This window comes from Sphaeramia orbicularis, chromosome 7, assembly GCF_902148855.1.
Source record: "Sphaeramia orbicularis chromosome 7, fSphaOr1.1, whole genome shotgun sequence".
Classification (NCBI taxonomy): domain Eukaryota; kingdom Metazoa; phylum Chordata; class Actinopteri; order Kurtiformes; family Apogonidae; genus Sphaeramia; species Sphaeramia orbicularis.
In genome coordinates this window covers 133,324-148,250 of record NC_043963.1, presented here as the reverse complement: position 1 = coordinate 148,250, position 14,927 = coordinate 133,324, and the positions used below count along the sequence as shown (strand labels likewise).

The 14,927-nt window shown below is 44.7% G+C and overlaps 2 protein-coding genes across 4 annotated transcripts in view; both read left to right on the top strand.

Annotated features, from left to right (window-relative positions):
* LOC115422356 (cation-transporting ATPase 13A2-like) overlaps positions 1 to 12,101 on the top strand; it is a 32,994-nt gene extending 20,893 nt beyond the window's left edge. Inside the window, exons 10-12 of the mRNA XM_030138642.1 lie at positions 5,131 to 5,197; positions 7,342 to 7,414; positions 11,966 to 12,101. Coding sequence (XP_029994502.1) covers positions 5,131 to 5,197; positions 7,342 to 7,414; positions 11,966 to 11,969 — 144 coding nt within the window. The 3' untranslated portion in view covers positions 11,970 to 12,101. The remainder of the gene's footprint in view (positions 1 to 5,130; positions 5,198 to 7,341; positions 7,415 to 11,965) is intronic.
* The window catches only part of LOC115422355 (cation-transporting ATPase 13A2-like), a 113,000-nt gene that overhangs the window by 71,793 nt on the left and 26,280 nt on the right, over positions 1 to 14,927 (top strand). The window lies entirely within an intron of this gene.

Here is a 14,927-nt window from a genome sequence, read left to right as displayed (position 1 = left end):
GAATTCCTCTCCCAAAATAACCTCCTTGACATCAACCAATCTGGCTTCAAAATCGGCCACTCCACTGAAACGGCTCTGTTGTCTGTGACAGAAGCCCTGAAAGACGCTAGAGCAGCAGCCAAGTCTTCAGTACTCATTCTACTGGACTTATCAGCAGCATTTGACACTGTCAATCATGATATCCTGTTATCCATACTCTGGAACATGGGCATCACAGGCCACGCCCACTCCTGGTTTCAATCTTACCTTACTGGTCAGTCCTTCAGTGTGTCCTGGCTAGGGCACACATCTGCAGTTCACCGCCTCACCACGGGGGTCCCCCAAGGCTCTGTGTTGGGCCCCCTCCTTTTTGCCATATAAGTAAGTAAAGTAAAGTAAATTTTATTTATAGAGCACTTTTCACAGACAGAGTCACAAAGTGCTTTATCAATTCAAATCAGAATCAGATTAAGTTTACAGAGACCCAACAGAATCCTTCAGGAACAAACACTTGTGATTGGTGACAGTGGAAGGAAAAACTTCCCTTTAACAGTAGAAACGTGGAGCAGACCCAGACTCCTGAAGGATGGCTGTCTGCCTTGACCAGTTGGGGTTAAAGAGAGAGAGAGAGAGTAAAGGAGGAGAAAAGAGAGAGCGATAGAGATATAGAGAGACTGGGGGGGGGGATGACACATGGAGTATGTTATGATGAATACATAGAGTGTAATCAGTCTGTGGTGGTCCTGGGTCAGGCGGGAGACTAAAAAGCCTTTTTGAACAGGAGGGTTTTGAGGTGTTTCTTAAAGCTCTCTACAGAGTCCATGGACCGTAGGTGTAGAGGCAGGTCATTCCATAGACGTGGTGCCACAGCTTTAAAAGACCTGTCACCGCGTGTGCTAAAACAGGTCCGTGGAACCATCAGCAGGTGCTGTCCTGAAGACCTCAAGCTACGAGTCGAGCTGTAGGGCTGGATCAGGGAAGCAATGTATGCAGGGGCCTGGCCATGTAGAGCCCGGAAAGTTAGCACAAGAATTTTGAAATGAAGACGATATAGAACAGGAGCCAGTGGAGAGATTTAAGGATGGGAGTGATGTGGGTTCTCCTGTTTGTGCGGGTCAGGAGCCTGGCAGCAGAGTTCTGGACAAACTGTAGACGGGCCAGCTCCTTCTTGTTTAAGCATGTAAACAGGCTGTTGCAGTAGTCTAAGCGAGAAGATACGAAAGCGTGAACGATCATCTCGAGCTCATTTGTGGACACCATAGATCTGAGTTTGGAGATGTTGCGTAGGTGGAAGAAACAGTTTTTGACTAGGTGTTTGGAGTAGAATTCTAAAGACATGTCCTGGTCAAAGATGACACCCAGATTCCTCAGTTTTGTCTTTACCGAGGAACTCAGGTCTCCAAGGTGATGTTTGATCCCTGGGATTGCACTATCCGGGGCAATGATGAGGGTCTCAGTTTTGCTGGAGTTCAGCTGGAGGCTGTTATCATTTAGCCACTGCTTCAGCTCTGACAAGCAGATGATTAAGGAACTCAGTTTGTGGGGCTCAGAGGAGTTAAAGGAGCAGTATATGTGGATGTCATCCGCGAATAGATGATAGGAGACATCACTGTACTGTCGGATAATGTGGCCAAGTGGGAGGACAGAGAGTAAGAATAGGACTGGTCCCAGGACAGAGCCTTGGGGCACACCACACAGTAGATCCGCTGAGTCAGATTGGAAGTTGTTTATTGACACAGTGAAGCTTCTGCCGATCAGGTAAGAGGAGAACCAGTCTAGCACAGGACCTGACATCCCTACCAGGTCCCTCAGTCTCTCAATCATTATGGTATATACACCACCTCACTAGGTCAGATCATCCACTCACACGGCTTCTCATATCATTGCTATGCTGATGATACCCAGCTCTATCTGTCATTCCCACCTGATGACTCCACAGTCTCAGTGAGGATCTCAGATTGTCTCTCTGACATATCTGCATGGATGAAAGCCCATCACCTTCAGCTGAACCTGTCCAAAACTGAACTGCTGGTCTTCCCAGCTAAGCCAACCATACAGCAGGACATCTCCATCACTATTGACTCCATACCTCTGGCTCCTACCAGTGTAGTACGTAACTTGGGAGTCATGATTGATAATCAGTTGACCTTCACGGATCACGTTGCCTCTGGCACCCGATCATGCCGTTTCACTCTGTTCAACCTAAGAAAGATCAGGCCATACCTAACCGAACAGGCCACCCAGCTCCTGGTGCAGACTATGGTTATCTCCACCCAGCTCCTGGTGCAGACTATGGTTATCTCCACCCAGCTCCTGGTGCAGACTATGGTTATCTCCCGTCTTGACTACTGCAATGCTCTTCTAACGGGCCTCCCAGCTTGTGTTGTCAAACCACTACAGATGGTCCAGAATGCAGCAGCGCGTCTGGTCTTCAATCAGCCTAAAAGGGCACATGTCACCACCTTACTCATTGAGTTCCACTGGTCTACCCATAGCTGCCCGCATCAAATTCAAATCTTTAATCCTAGCCTACAAAATTCTCCGTGGGTCTGCTCCTGTCTACTTAGGTGCACTAATAAAAGCTTATGTCGCCCCACGACCACTCCGCTCGTCTAGGGAACGTAGTCTGGTGGTCCCCAGACCTTGTACAAGACAATCCAGGCTCTTTTCATGGGTCGTTCCACGTTGGTGGAACGCTCTACCAAGTGCTACAAGAACAGAGTCATCCCTGCCTATCTTCAAGAAGCTCCTGAAGACCCAGCTCTTCCGAGAGCACCTCCTGTCCTAACACTGTCAGACATTCCATTTTAAATATTCTAATAAGGTTTTTCCCAGGACAACCACAGATTCTTTCACGATTATCTCTGGACCTGCTGCGGTGGTCCGGCCTCTTCCCTGCCCTCATCATCACCACTCACTTATCCTCAACCGCCTCCATGTGTCTCCCCCTACTCCCCCCTTCTCCCCCTCTCCCCCAGTCCCTATCTCTATCGCTCTCTCTTTTTCCCCTTCTCTACTCTCTCTCTTTAACCCCAACTGGTCAAGGCAGACGGCCATCCTCCAGGAGTCTGGGTCTGCTCCAGGTTTCTGCTGTTAAAGGCAAGTTTTTCCTTCCACTGTCACCAGTCACAAGTGTTTGCTCCTGGAGGATTCTGTTGGGTTTCTGTAGAATTGACTTAGAGTCTGGTTTTGACCAACTCTATATATAAAATGTCAAGAGATAACTTTTTTGTGATCTGGCGCTATATAAATAAAATTTGATTGATTGAGTGATTTAATTGGTTTTCCCCTGTAAGTCGCTTTGGAAAAAGCGTCTGCCAAATGCATAAACATAAACATCTCAATGTTGTGGTTTTTTTGGTTTTTTTTTGTAGTTTTGTTTGTTCTGTTTTCTTCTCTCTCTTCTGCCCAGTTTACTCAGTTCTGGTTGTCGTTATTGTTTCCATTATAATTGTCTCCATGGTTGTTGCTGTTTGTATTGTTTATACTTTCTTGTGAGGGTCTTCGCCACCTTCTTCTCTCTTGTTCTCTCCCCTTCTTCTACCCCCCCACCCCCCATGTCAGGTCCGGCATCGAAATGTGGTTCAACAAAACTCATAATAAACACAGTAGAATATCAAAGGGCGCGTCATATACTTTATGAAGTTACCCTTGGCAAAGCAAATGTGTTCAGCACCAAAAGGAACCAGACTACCATTCTGCTGTTAGAACGCTGGACAAGACAAGTAGGAAAAAAAAAAAAGTAGTGTGAGATACTCCCTGGTAAAATGTCCAAATAAAAGAGGAAACACAAGCAAAGGTGTTAGACAAATGGGCAGTGATGACTGGGAGTACAGCTGGTGTGGGCTGCTGCCTTATCGGTACAGACAGCTGAGCCCAGAAAAAATAAATAAATAAGGGTGTGGTCTGTGTTTAAGGGTGTGGTCTGTATTTAAGGGTGTGGTCTGTGTTTAAGGGTGTGGTCTGTATTTAAGGGTGTGGTCTGTGTTTAAGGGTGTGGTCTGTGCAGTACTGGGTCAGGGTCTTCACTGCACCATGGAGATGAGTTGCCCAGGCGACGGGCGCGCGCACTGTGAACGCGCGGCCTCCGTGAATTTTCCGTGGACATTTGCGGTTTCAGTCCATACATTTCTCATCCACATAATCCTACATGTGTGACACCATGTACATGTACCTGTATGAGTCCCACGGTCATAAAAGCTGAGCTTTATGCAGACCTGTTCAGTCCAGTACAGCTGACTTCCAGACTTTTATCTCCATCCTTCATTCATTGGACTCCTGTTTGTTCCCCTTAGTTGTTGGTGATGTTCATAAATCCGTTTTTCCCTTCCACATGTGCATGTCAGTTCTATCCAAACACATCCTAGACAGTAGACTGTGGTCAGTGACAGTAGACTGTGGTCAGTGACAGTAGACTGTGGTCAGTGACAGTAGACTGTGGTCAGTGGACAGTAGACTGTGGTCAGTGACAGTAGACTGTGGTCAGTGACAGTAGACTGTGGTCAGTGACAGGAGAAGCAGCGCCAGTGAAGTGTCAGATTCAGAGGGACACATATCGGATGCGGGGACGGCGATAATGAATCGGATGCTGAACGGCCGTAATGGATGATTGACAGGAGGCTCAGTCAGGTTCGGCCAATTATTTCATTCGGACCGAATAAAATGATTGGTCAGACTTTTATCAAAAATATATGAGAATTAAACATTTTTGAGTTTCAATACCTGGCGGATTTCTTTTACATTTTAGTTTGACACACACTTATTAGGAGCATTTGAAGATAAAAATGAAGTGAAAAAAGTGTAAAAGTGTTTGAAGTGTAAAAATGCCACATCATACGGTAGAGCTTTAAATTCAATCCAGTTTGAACTCTTTTCTTCCTGTTCCTCAGTGTTTAGTGTCTTTGGAGATCTGATCCAGAATGCACATGGACTAATGAGAAGTGGAGGAAGAAGACTGAGAAAATTACACTGAAAATTTACACACAAAGTTACACAAAGAAATTTAATTTTTTTCAGGTTATTCACATCTTTTTTTTTTTTTTTTTAATTTAATGGGGGTTTTTGCATTAAAAGAAAGACAAAACACCCCTAGTGTTAATGTAAGAAGGAATTGAACAGTTTTTATTCTTTTTTTTCCTCTCCTTTTTACAGCAAAGTACAACTCTTCGTAACATGGCTCGGTTTGTCACAAATGTCACAATACGAACCAACTCAGGAGGTGAGTAATACCATCAAATGTTTGGCCCATGACAGTTTCAGCTTAGACTACAGGGTATCAGACCAGTGGGTACCACTCTACTACTTATACACTACTCAAAAAAAGTTAAGGACCACTTTTTCATTTGTGTATAAGTTTTTTATATGAGGTATTCTACTTCTTGAAATACCCCAGTACAACTGTCCTGAATGTCCTCAAACACACTGTAATCAATTTCACACATGATTGGATTCAGTTGTTGCATAATGTCTCTGGCATCATTGCACATCCTGAAATGAGGGCCTATAGGGGTGTCAGCTGACCACGTGAAGTGGTACAAAAGTGGGTGCAAAAGCATTTTCTGTCTTTAGTCTCCACAGTCAGACAACTTGGTGACAACAGCAATGCCGAGACGCCACCTGAGTGAACCAGAAGTTGCCAGAGCCCAAGGGATGGTGGAAGCCGGCCTCAGTCAGCGAAGAGTAGCCGAAATGATGGGTGTGTCGCACAGTGTCATCAGCAGAGCAAACCAAAGACACCGAGAGACAGGGCTATACTCCCAGAGACCCCGCAGTGGCCGACCAGTTGCAACAACCCCTGGAGATGATCGCTACTTGACGAATCTCAGCCTCCGCAACCGCTTTCACAGTCCACGTCGCCTCAATAATGACTTCAGTGCAGCAACTGGAGTGATTGTTTCCACTCAAACAATCCGTAACCGACTTCACCGAGCCAATATGCATGCCAGAAGGCCAGCTCAGTGTGTCCCACTCACCCCTGCTCACAGAAGAATCCGTCTCAACTGGGCTCAGGAGCATGTCAGATGAACCCAACAGCAATGGCGCCGAGTTCTGTTCACAGGTGAGAGCAGATTCTCCCTTGACCACAATGATGGACATGTGAGAGTCTGGAGGTGACCAGGAGAGAGATTTGCCGACCCCTGTATTGCAGAACATGACCGTTATGGAGGAGGCAGCATCATGGTGTGGGGAGGCATCGTCTATGGCAACCGTACTCGTCTCTACGTGGTCCCTGGGGGAGCAATGACAGGAGTGAGATACAGGGATGAAGTCCTTGAACCTATCGTGGTGCCATTTGCAGAAACTGTGGGGGAAAACTTCATTTTCATGGACGATAATGCCCTTCCACACCGAGCAAGGGTGGTAACTGAGTTCCTCGAGCACCATGGAATTGAGCGTATGGAGTGGCCAGCGAAGTCCCCGGACTTGAATCCGATAGAACATGTCTGGGACATGATGGGGAGGAGTATCCAGCAGCTTGAATCCCAACCACATGGACTGCAGCAGCTGGGTGTGGCTCTGGAGGCTGCATGGGATGCACTGGCCGTCACAGACATCAATCGCCTCATCAGCTCCATGCGACAGCGCTGTGAAGCCGTTATTGCTGCAGGAGGAGGCCATACTCGCTACTGAGCTGACTGAAAGACATTCAGACATTCATTTGTACCACTTCACGTGGTCAGCTGACACCCCTATAGGCCCTCATTTCAGGATGTGCAATGATGCCAGAGACATTATGCAACAACTGAATCCAATCGTGTGAAACTGATTACAGTGTGTTTGAGGACATTCGGGACAGTTGTTTTGGGGTATTTCCAGTAGTAGAATACCTCATATAAAAAACTTATACACAAATGAAAAAGTGGTTCTTAACTTTTTTTGAGTAGTGTATATAATTCTCATAGTATTATGGTTTTAATCTCATAATATTATGACATTATTTTCATTAAATTCATAGGTTTTTTAAAACTATGACTTCATTCTCATAATATAACGACTTTATTCTCAGAAAATTACGGGTTTTATCTCAATATTTTCTGACTTTATTCTCATTGTGACAAGTGTTTTTATCCCCCCCCCCCCACACACACACACACACACCATATATATACACATTTTTGCACCTAGTGTGATGCTTTTTTTTCCCTGGAGTTGGTAAAAACATTTTATTTTTTTCTTGTATGATATGATTTTGTTTGGCTTAATGTAACAGAATAGTTGTGTCCACATGTGCTCTTCCTCTTTTACTGTGAGTCAAAGTTAGTTAAAGGCACACTGAGTAACGGCTGCTTGTTGTTTATCTCAGAGGAACAGTGTGTGAGTTCACTGGACCTGGTCCCAGGTGACTGTCTGATCATCCCCCAGGAAGGTCTGCTGCTGCCCTGCGACGCCGCACTGCTGGGGGGGGAGTGTCTGGTCAACGAAAGCATGCTCACAGGTACAAAACAAAAACAGAGCATGCTCACAGGTACAAAAAAATCAGACCAATGGCCCTGTAACTTATCGTCCAAATTCAAAGCTTAGGTAAATGTATCCAGATCCATTTATTCTCACTCAGTTCTGTGTATTTATTCTATTACAGAAATAGTCCATGTTTTGCTCATATTCCAATCAGATCTGTAAAAAATTCAAATTCACACTTGATATCATTGATACTGATCTATTGGATCAATTCACTTCCTATCTGTTATAATGGGAACATTTTTCAAAGTTGCACCAAATCCAGAATCAGATCCAGATCCAAATAATTTCACAAACTTTTGCTGACATCATCATAAAGAAGCTGTAGACCAAGTTTGAAGTCAATCAGAACTGGAGTTTGGGAGAAGAAGATGATAGAAATTTTTGTAACGGATGACAGACGACAATAGCTTACACCTGTCGGCTGGTAAACTACAAACCGCAGCATGCTCACAGGTATAAAACCGCAGCATGCTCACAGGTATAAAACTGCAGCATGCTCACAGGTATAAAACCGCAGCATGCTCACAGGTATAAAACCGCAGCATGCTCACAGGTATAAAACCGCAGCATGCTCACAGGTATAAAACTGCAGCATGCTCACAGGTATAAAACCGCAGCATGCTCACAGGTATAAAACCGCAGCATGCTCACAGGTATAAAACCGCAGCATGCTCACAGGTATAAAACCGCAGCATGCTCACAGGTATAAAACCGCAGCATGCTCACAGGTACAAACAGGCTCATCCTTCAGGTTGGAGCTGGAAGGTCAGGCATAGCTGTGAGTAGAACTGGGAGACAAACAATGAAGGGAATTATCACAGTGTTCAAAGAATTAAAAAAACACCACCTGGACCTACCATCACAAAGAAGTAAGAGCCCCCCACTATAATTAATAATTACTGTAGTAATTAATAAGTATATTTCAGCTGCAGACACATTCACAACCCAGAGATACATGGTTTTCACACATGGACTGGCCACCTCAGAGTCTAGACCTGAACCCCACTGAGAGTCTAGACCTGAACCCCACTGAGAGTCTAGACCTGAACCCCACTGAGGGTCTGTGGGATGTGTCAGAAAAGACTGTGCAGTGGTTGGTTTCTCCCATCATTAATAAAACACATTATTATAATTATTTTTATTAACATATATTATGATATTGCAGATCCAGTCTGGGCTCCAAATGTGAAACTGTAGAATTAATGACAGAATGGGTTTAAGTCCAGATGAATGTTAGAGTCAGATGGACCAGATCAACTGCAAACATTGTCTACACATGACAATCCATGGACTGGACAGGTTCTACCAGTGGAACATTTATACATCTGTTGGATAAGTGGACACAAACCAACATATATGTGTTAGAACTAGGGGTGGGAGTCTTAGTTTTCAGGCCGATACCATACACATCTCCATACAGCATCTCTGATCCGCCATATTATAGATGTGTGTGTGGAATCTGACGATGCAATGCGATGCCATTCACACCTGAATCACGATACAGAGCAATTAAACACATTCTGATTCAACACATTCATTCTGTTACAAAAATATGCAGAGCAATTCAATGAGCGGATTATTTATGTATTAAATAAAACCATGACTTTTTTAAAGTGTCTTTAGGGTGTATTCACACCTGCCTTGTTTGGTCCGTTTAAAACGGACCAGAGTTCGTTCGCTCCCTTGGTTCGGACCTTTTGGGCTGGTGTGAATAAAAACCACCGAACTCTGTTCCGGACCAAACAAGCGAACCCAGACCCAGTGGAAGAGGTGGTCTCGGTGCGGTTCCATACGAACCCTGGTGCGGTTCGTTTGAGGTGTGAAAGCAGACCGGACCCGATCCAACACAGTTGGGTTTTTTGTACCTAACGAGCTCCCGTCGTGCGTCGAGCATTATGGACAACAGAGTTTTACCAGAGAAGTGCTCAGACTGAGGATAGGCTACGGAGCTGAACATGAACCCTGGTCAAACTTGGAGCTCGGAAGGGACACGCTGCCTTTTGGACATCTGGGCAGATGTGCATATAACACAGCTGACAGAAAGGACACGGAAAAACTCCGACGTTTTCAGCTTGTTCAGCGAGAGAATGATTAGGATGACGGTTAGATCTGTCTGTTGTGCTTGAAATAAAAAATAATAAACGACTTCATCAGCCCCAGCAAACTTTACCTGCGTTAAGGAATTCTGTCCCTGGTTAAACTGAACAGTGATATAGGATAGATACGCATGGTCAGCAGTACGGAGCAGTAATGCTTTTGGAGAACAGTCTTTTCATAAACTAGTAGAATTCACACCTCAGACCTGTTCTGTCAGTGGGAATCAGACCAACAGTCACAACATGATGTCCACATGAGCGCTGTCCTCCATAGCCGTCTTGCCCTGTGTCTTCGTCATTACCTCCGCTAAGGAGGTTATGTTTTTGCCAGGGTTTGTTTGTTTGTTTGTCTGTCCGTTAGTGTGCAACATAACTCAAAAAGTTATGGACAGATTTGGATGAAATTTTCAAGGTTTGTTGGAAATGGGATAAGGAAGAAATGATTAAATTTTGGTGGTGATCGGGGGTGGGGGGCACTGATCAGCCTTGGCGGAGGTCTGCGCTCTCCGAGTGCTTCTAGTTGAGAAATGAATTCTACAATACTGTAAACCTGACGTTGCATCAGACGCTCTTGATGCTCAAACACTTGTGCAGACGTCTGCATCTGTAAAAACCACTATGACGATAACAAAAACAGCAAAATTTCCGTGATTCTGTCCTTTCACTTTGGACTGAGCGCTTTAATGGACACTGCTCATTTCTGTCCAATGGATGAACCACCTCAGCACACGTGGTTTTGTTTACAGATTTTGGTCCACTTACAAAAATGTACAGTGTGAATACGAACCGCACCAAATTAAAAAAAAAAAAAAAAAAATTTGGTCCGGACCAAAGCAAGTGAACTATCGGACTTTCCTGGTGTGAATACACCCTTAGTTCAGTTTCAGAACACGTGCCTCACATTCAGTCAGTGAAACAGTTCAGACTGTTTCCAGTCATTTCTCTGTTTCTAACTCAGCTGAATCCATTTGTAATGAAATGTGTTTGTAATGAAGGTAGAACAGAAAAAGGTTCTGTCACTGTAAGAGACACCTGCCTAAGGTATTATGGGATGTACTGTTGGATCTGTATGACACTGTTTAAGGAAGTATCTGTGGTGTGTACTGTAGTATCTGTGGTGTGTACTGTAGTATCTGTGGTCTGTACTGTAGTATCTGTGGTGTGTACTGTAGTATCTGTGGTCTGTACTGCAGTATCTGTGGTCTGTACTGTAGTATCTGTAGTGTGTACTGTAGTATCTGTAGTGTGTACTGTAGTATCTGTGGTCTGTACTGTAGTATCTGTAGTGTGTACTGTAGTATCTGTGGTGTGTACTGTAGTATCTGTGGTGTGTACTGCAGTATCTGTGGTGTGTACTGTAGTATCTGTGGTGTGTACTGCAGTATCTGTGGTGTGTACTGCAGTATCTGTGGTGTGTACTGTAGTATCTGTGGTGTGTACTGCAGTATCTGTGGTGTGTACTGTAGTATCTGTGGTGTGTACTGCAGTATCTGTGGTATGTACTGTAGTATCTGTGGTGTGTACTGCAGTATCTGTGGTGTGTACTGCAGTATCTGTGGTGTGTACTGTAGTATCTGTGGTGTGTACTGCAGTATATGTGGTGTGTACTGCAGTATATGTGGTGTGTACTGTAGTATCTGTGGTGTGTACTGCAGTATCTGTGGTGTGTACTGCAGTATTCAGTACAGCTGATCTAGTAAAAGTACTCGTTCATAATCCACGTGTTCTCCTCCTTCTGTGTCTGTCACATTCACATACAGACATTTACAGTATTCATCTGCACATGCTCAGTACAGTATTCATCTGCACATGCTCAGTACAGTATTCATCTGCACATGCTCAGTACAGTATTCATCTGCACATGCTCAGTACAGTATTCATCTGCACATGCTCAGTCCATGGGTGGAGCTTAGACTGTTAGTGTACAGTGTACACGTTAATGTGGGTCTGAGGAAAAGAAAAACTTTACCCAAATAAATAGTAACACTTTTAAATGAAAGTACAAATATAGTCTGTTGAATGGATCAAATTTGATCTTTACAAACATTCAATAACCGATGCATCACGATATCATTCCAAACTCTTCATTCACTGTCAGCTTCTGTGCCACTGCACTGGGATCGTGCACACATGTGTTGGCGTATGGATGCGTATCGGATCATCTTCCCATCCCTAGTTAGAACACACCATCATATACCTGGAAAACTGCAGCAAACCAGCACTGTGGTCATTAGTTTAACAATGAATCTGATTAAAATACGGAACATTTAACACATTTAATCTGAGGAAGATCATTTCTAAAACACTGTAGCTCAGTAGAATCAAAGCTAAAGGCTTTTTGTTGGGGCTGTGTTTGTGTTTCCAGTGTGTCTTTTATTTGTGTAGTGTGTTAGTGCTTGGCTCCAGGTCTTTGTCTCTTGTGTCTGCAGGTGAAAGTGTTCCAGTGCTTAAAACCAGTCTTCCATCTGCTGACGGCAGGTTCAGCGCTGACTCTGAGCGCAGACACACCCTGTTCTGTGGTACCCAGCTCATCCAGGCCAAAGGGGGGCGCTCTGACGGCACCGGCGCTGTGGCTGTGGTAACCAGCACCGGTGAGGACAGACCGCTCCAGACTTCACATGATTTAATTCAAACCCACATCCTGGTGAAACTGAGCTGACCCCAGTCTTCCTGTTTGGTCCTCAGGGTTTTTCACAGCCAAAGGTCGTCTGGTCAGCTCCATTCTGTACCCTCAGCCCACAAACTTCCGCTTCTACCGAGACGCTGCAAAGTTCCTGCTCTTTCTGGCAGCAATAGGTAGGAGCTTTAACAGCACTCTGAGGACAGAGTAATCAGATTACTGTGGATGATGCTGGAAGGTGTTTTCTGCCTCCTTTATGGATCTGGGTCAAGTCAGGATGGTTGTAATAATCAGCTGTTTTACTAAAATTCCATACTAACATAATAATTACCTAACTAAGGAGGTGTGACAGATGTTTTAGTTCAGGCGTGTCAAACTCATTTTGGTTCAGTTCCATATTTAGCCCCAATTTGATCTCAAGCGGGCCAGACCAGTAAAATAACGACTTAATAACCTATAAATAATGACAAATCCAAGTTTTTCTTTTTGTTTTAGTACAAAAAAAACAACCCAAATTACTAAAAACTAAACTAAAACTAAGCATTTAGAAAAAAATATAAAACTAATAAAAACTAGCAAACCTGCTCTAAAAACTAATTAAAACCAACTGAATTAGAGAAAAAAAGTCCAAACTAAATAAAACTAAACTATGATGAAAAATCCAAAACTATTCGAACCTTGGTTTGAAGCTGACAGTTCTTCCTGTTGTTGTCCTCCTGTTTCAGCTTTGGGTGGAACCGTCTACAGCGTAGTGCTCCTGGTCAGGTTCAAAGTAAGTGTCAGTGTTGGGTGTGTAGTTGACGTCTGTTCAGTCTGTCTGTACGTCTGTCTGTACATCTGTCTGTACGTCTGTCTGTTCAGTCTGTCTGTACGTCTGTCTGTTCAGTCTGTCTGTACGTCTGTCTGTTCAGTCTGTCTGTACGTCTGTCTGTACGTCTGTCTGTTCAGTCTGTCTGTACGTCTATCTGTACGTCTGTCTTTTCAGTCTGTCTGTACGTCTGTCTGTTCAGTCTGTCTGTACGTCTGTCTGTTCAGTCTGTCTGTACGTCTGTCTGTACGTCTGTCTGTTCAGTCTGTCTGTACGTCTGTCTGTACATCTGTCTGTACGTCTGTCTGTTCAGTCTGTCTGTACGTCTGTCTGTTCAGTCTGTCTGTACGTCTGTCTGTACATCTGTCTGTACGTCTGTCTGTTCAGTCTGTCTGTACGTCTGTCTGTACGTCTGTCTGTTCAGTCTGTCTGTACGTCTGTCTGTTCAGTCTGTCTGTACGTCTGTCTGTACGTCTGTCTGTTCAGTCTGTCTGTACGTCTGTCTGTACGTCTGTCTGTTCAGTCTGTCTGTACGTCTGTCTGTTCAGTCTGTCTGTACGTCTGTCTGTTCAGTCTGTCTGTACGTCTGTCTGTTCAGTCTGTCTGTTCACTCTGTCTGTACGTCTGTCTGTTCACTCTGTCTGTACGTCTGTCTGTTCAGTCTGTCTGTACGTCTGTCTGTTCAGTCTGTCTGTACGTCTGTCTGTACGTCTGTCTGTTCAGTCTGTCTGTTCAGTCTGTCTGTACGTCTGTCTGTTCAGTCTGTCTGTTCAGTCTGTCTGTACGTCTGTCTGTTCAGTCTGTCTGTACGTCTGTCTGTTCAGTCTGTTCAGTCTGTCTGTACGTCTGTCTGTTCAGTCTGTTCAGTCTGTCTGTACGTCTGTCTGTTCAGTCTGTCTGTACGTCTGTCTGTTCAGTCTGTCTGTTCACTCTGTCTGTACGTCTGTCTGTTCACTCTGTCTGTACGTCTGTCTGTTCAGTCTGTCTGTACGTCTGTCTGTTCAGTCTGTCTGTACGTCTGTCTGTACGTCTGTCTGTTCAGTCTGTCTGTTCAGTCTGTCTGTACGTCTGTCTGTTCAGTCTGTCTGTTCAGTCTGTCTGTACGTCTGTCTGTTCAGTCTGTCTGTACGTCTGTCTGTTCAGTCTGTTCAGTCTGTCTGTACGTCTGTCTGTTCAGTCTGTTCAGTCTGTCTGTACGTCTGTCTGTACGTCTGTCTGTTCAGTCTGTCTGTACGTCTGTCTGTACGTCTGTCTGTTCAGTCTGTCTGTTCAGTCTGTCTGTACGTCTGTCTGTTCAGTCTGTCTGTTCAGTCTGTCTGTACGTCTGTCTGTTCAGTCTGTCTGTTCAGTCTGTCTGTACGTCTGTCTGTTCAGTCTGTCTGTACGTCTGTCTGTACGTCTGTCTGTACGTCTGTCTGTACGTCTGTCTGTTCAGTCTGTCTGTACATCTGTCTGTACGTCTGTCTGTACGTCTGTCTGTTCAGTCTGTCTGTACGTCTGTCTGTTCAGTCTGTCTGTACATCTGTCTGTACGTCTGTCTGTACGTCTGTCTTTTCAGTCTGTCTGTACGTCTGTCTGTTCAGTCTGTCTGTACGTCTGTCTGTACGTCTGTCTGTTCAGTCTGTCTGTACATCTGTCTGTACGTCTGTCTGTACGTCTGTCTGTTCAGTCTGTCTGTACGTCTGTCTGTACATCTGTCTGTACGTCTGTCTGTACGTCTGTCTTTTCAGTCTGTCTGTACGTCTGTCTGTTCAGTCTGTCTGTACGTCTGTCTGTTCAGTCTGTCTGTACGTCTGTCTGTTCAGTCTGTCTGTACGTCTGTCTGTACGTCTGTCTGTTCAGTCTGTCTGTACGTCTGTCTGTTCAGTCTGTCTGTACGTCTGTCTGTTCAGTCTGTCTGTTCAGTCTGTCTGTTCAGTCTGTCTGTACGTCTGTCTGTACGTCTGTCTGTTCAGTCTGTCTG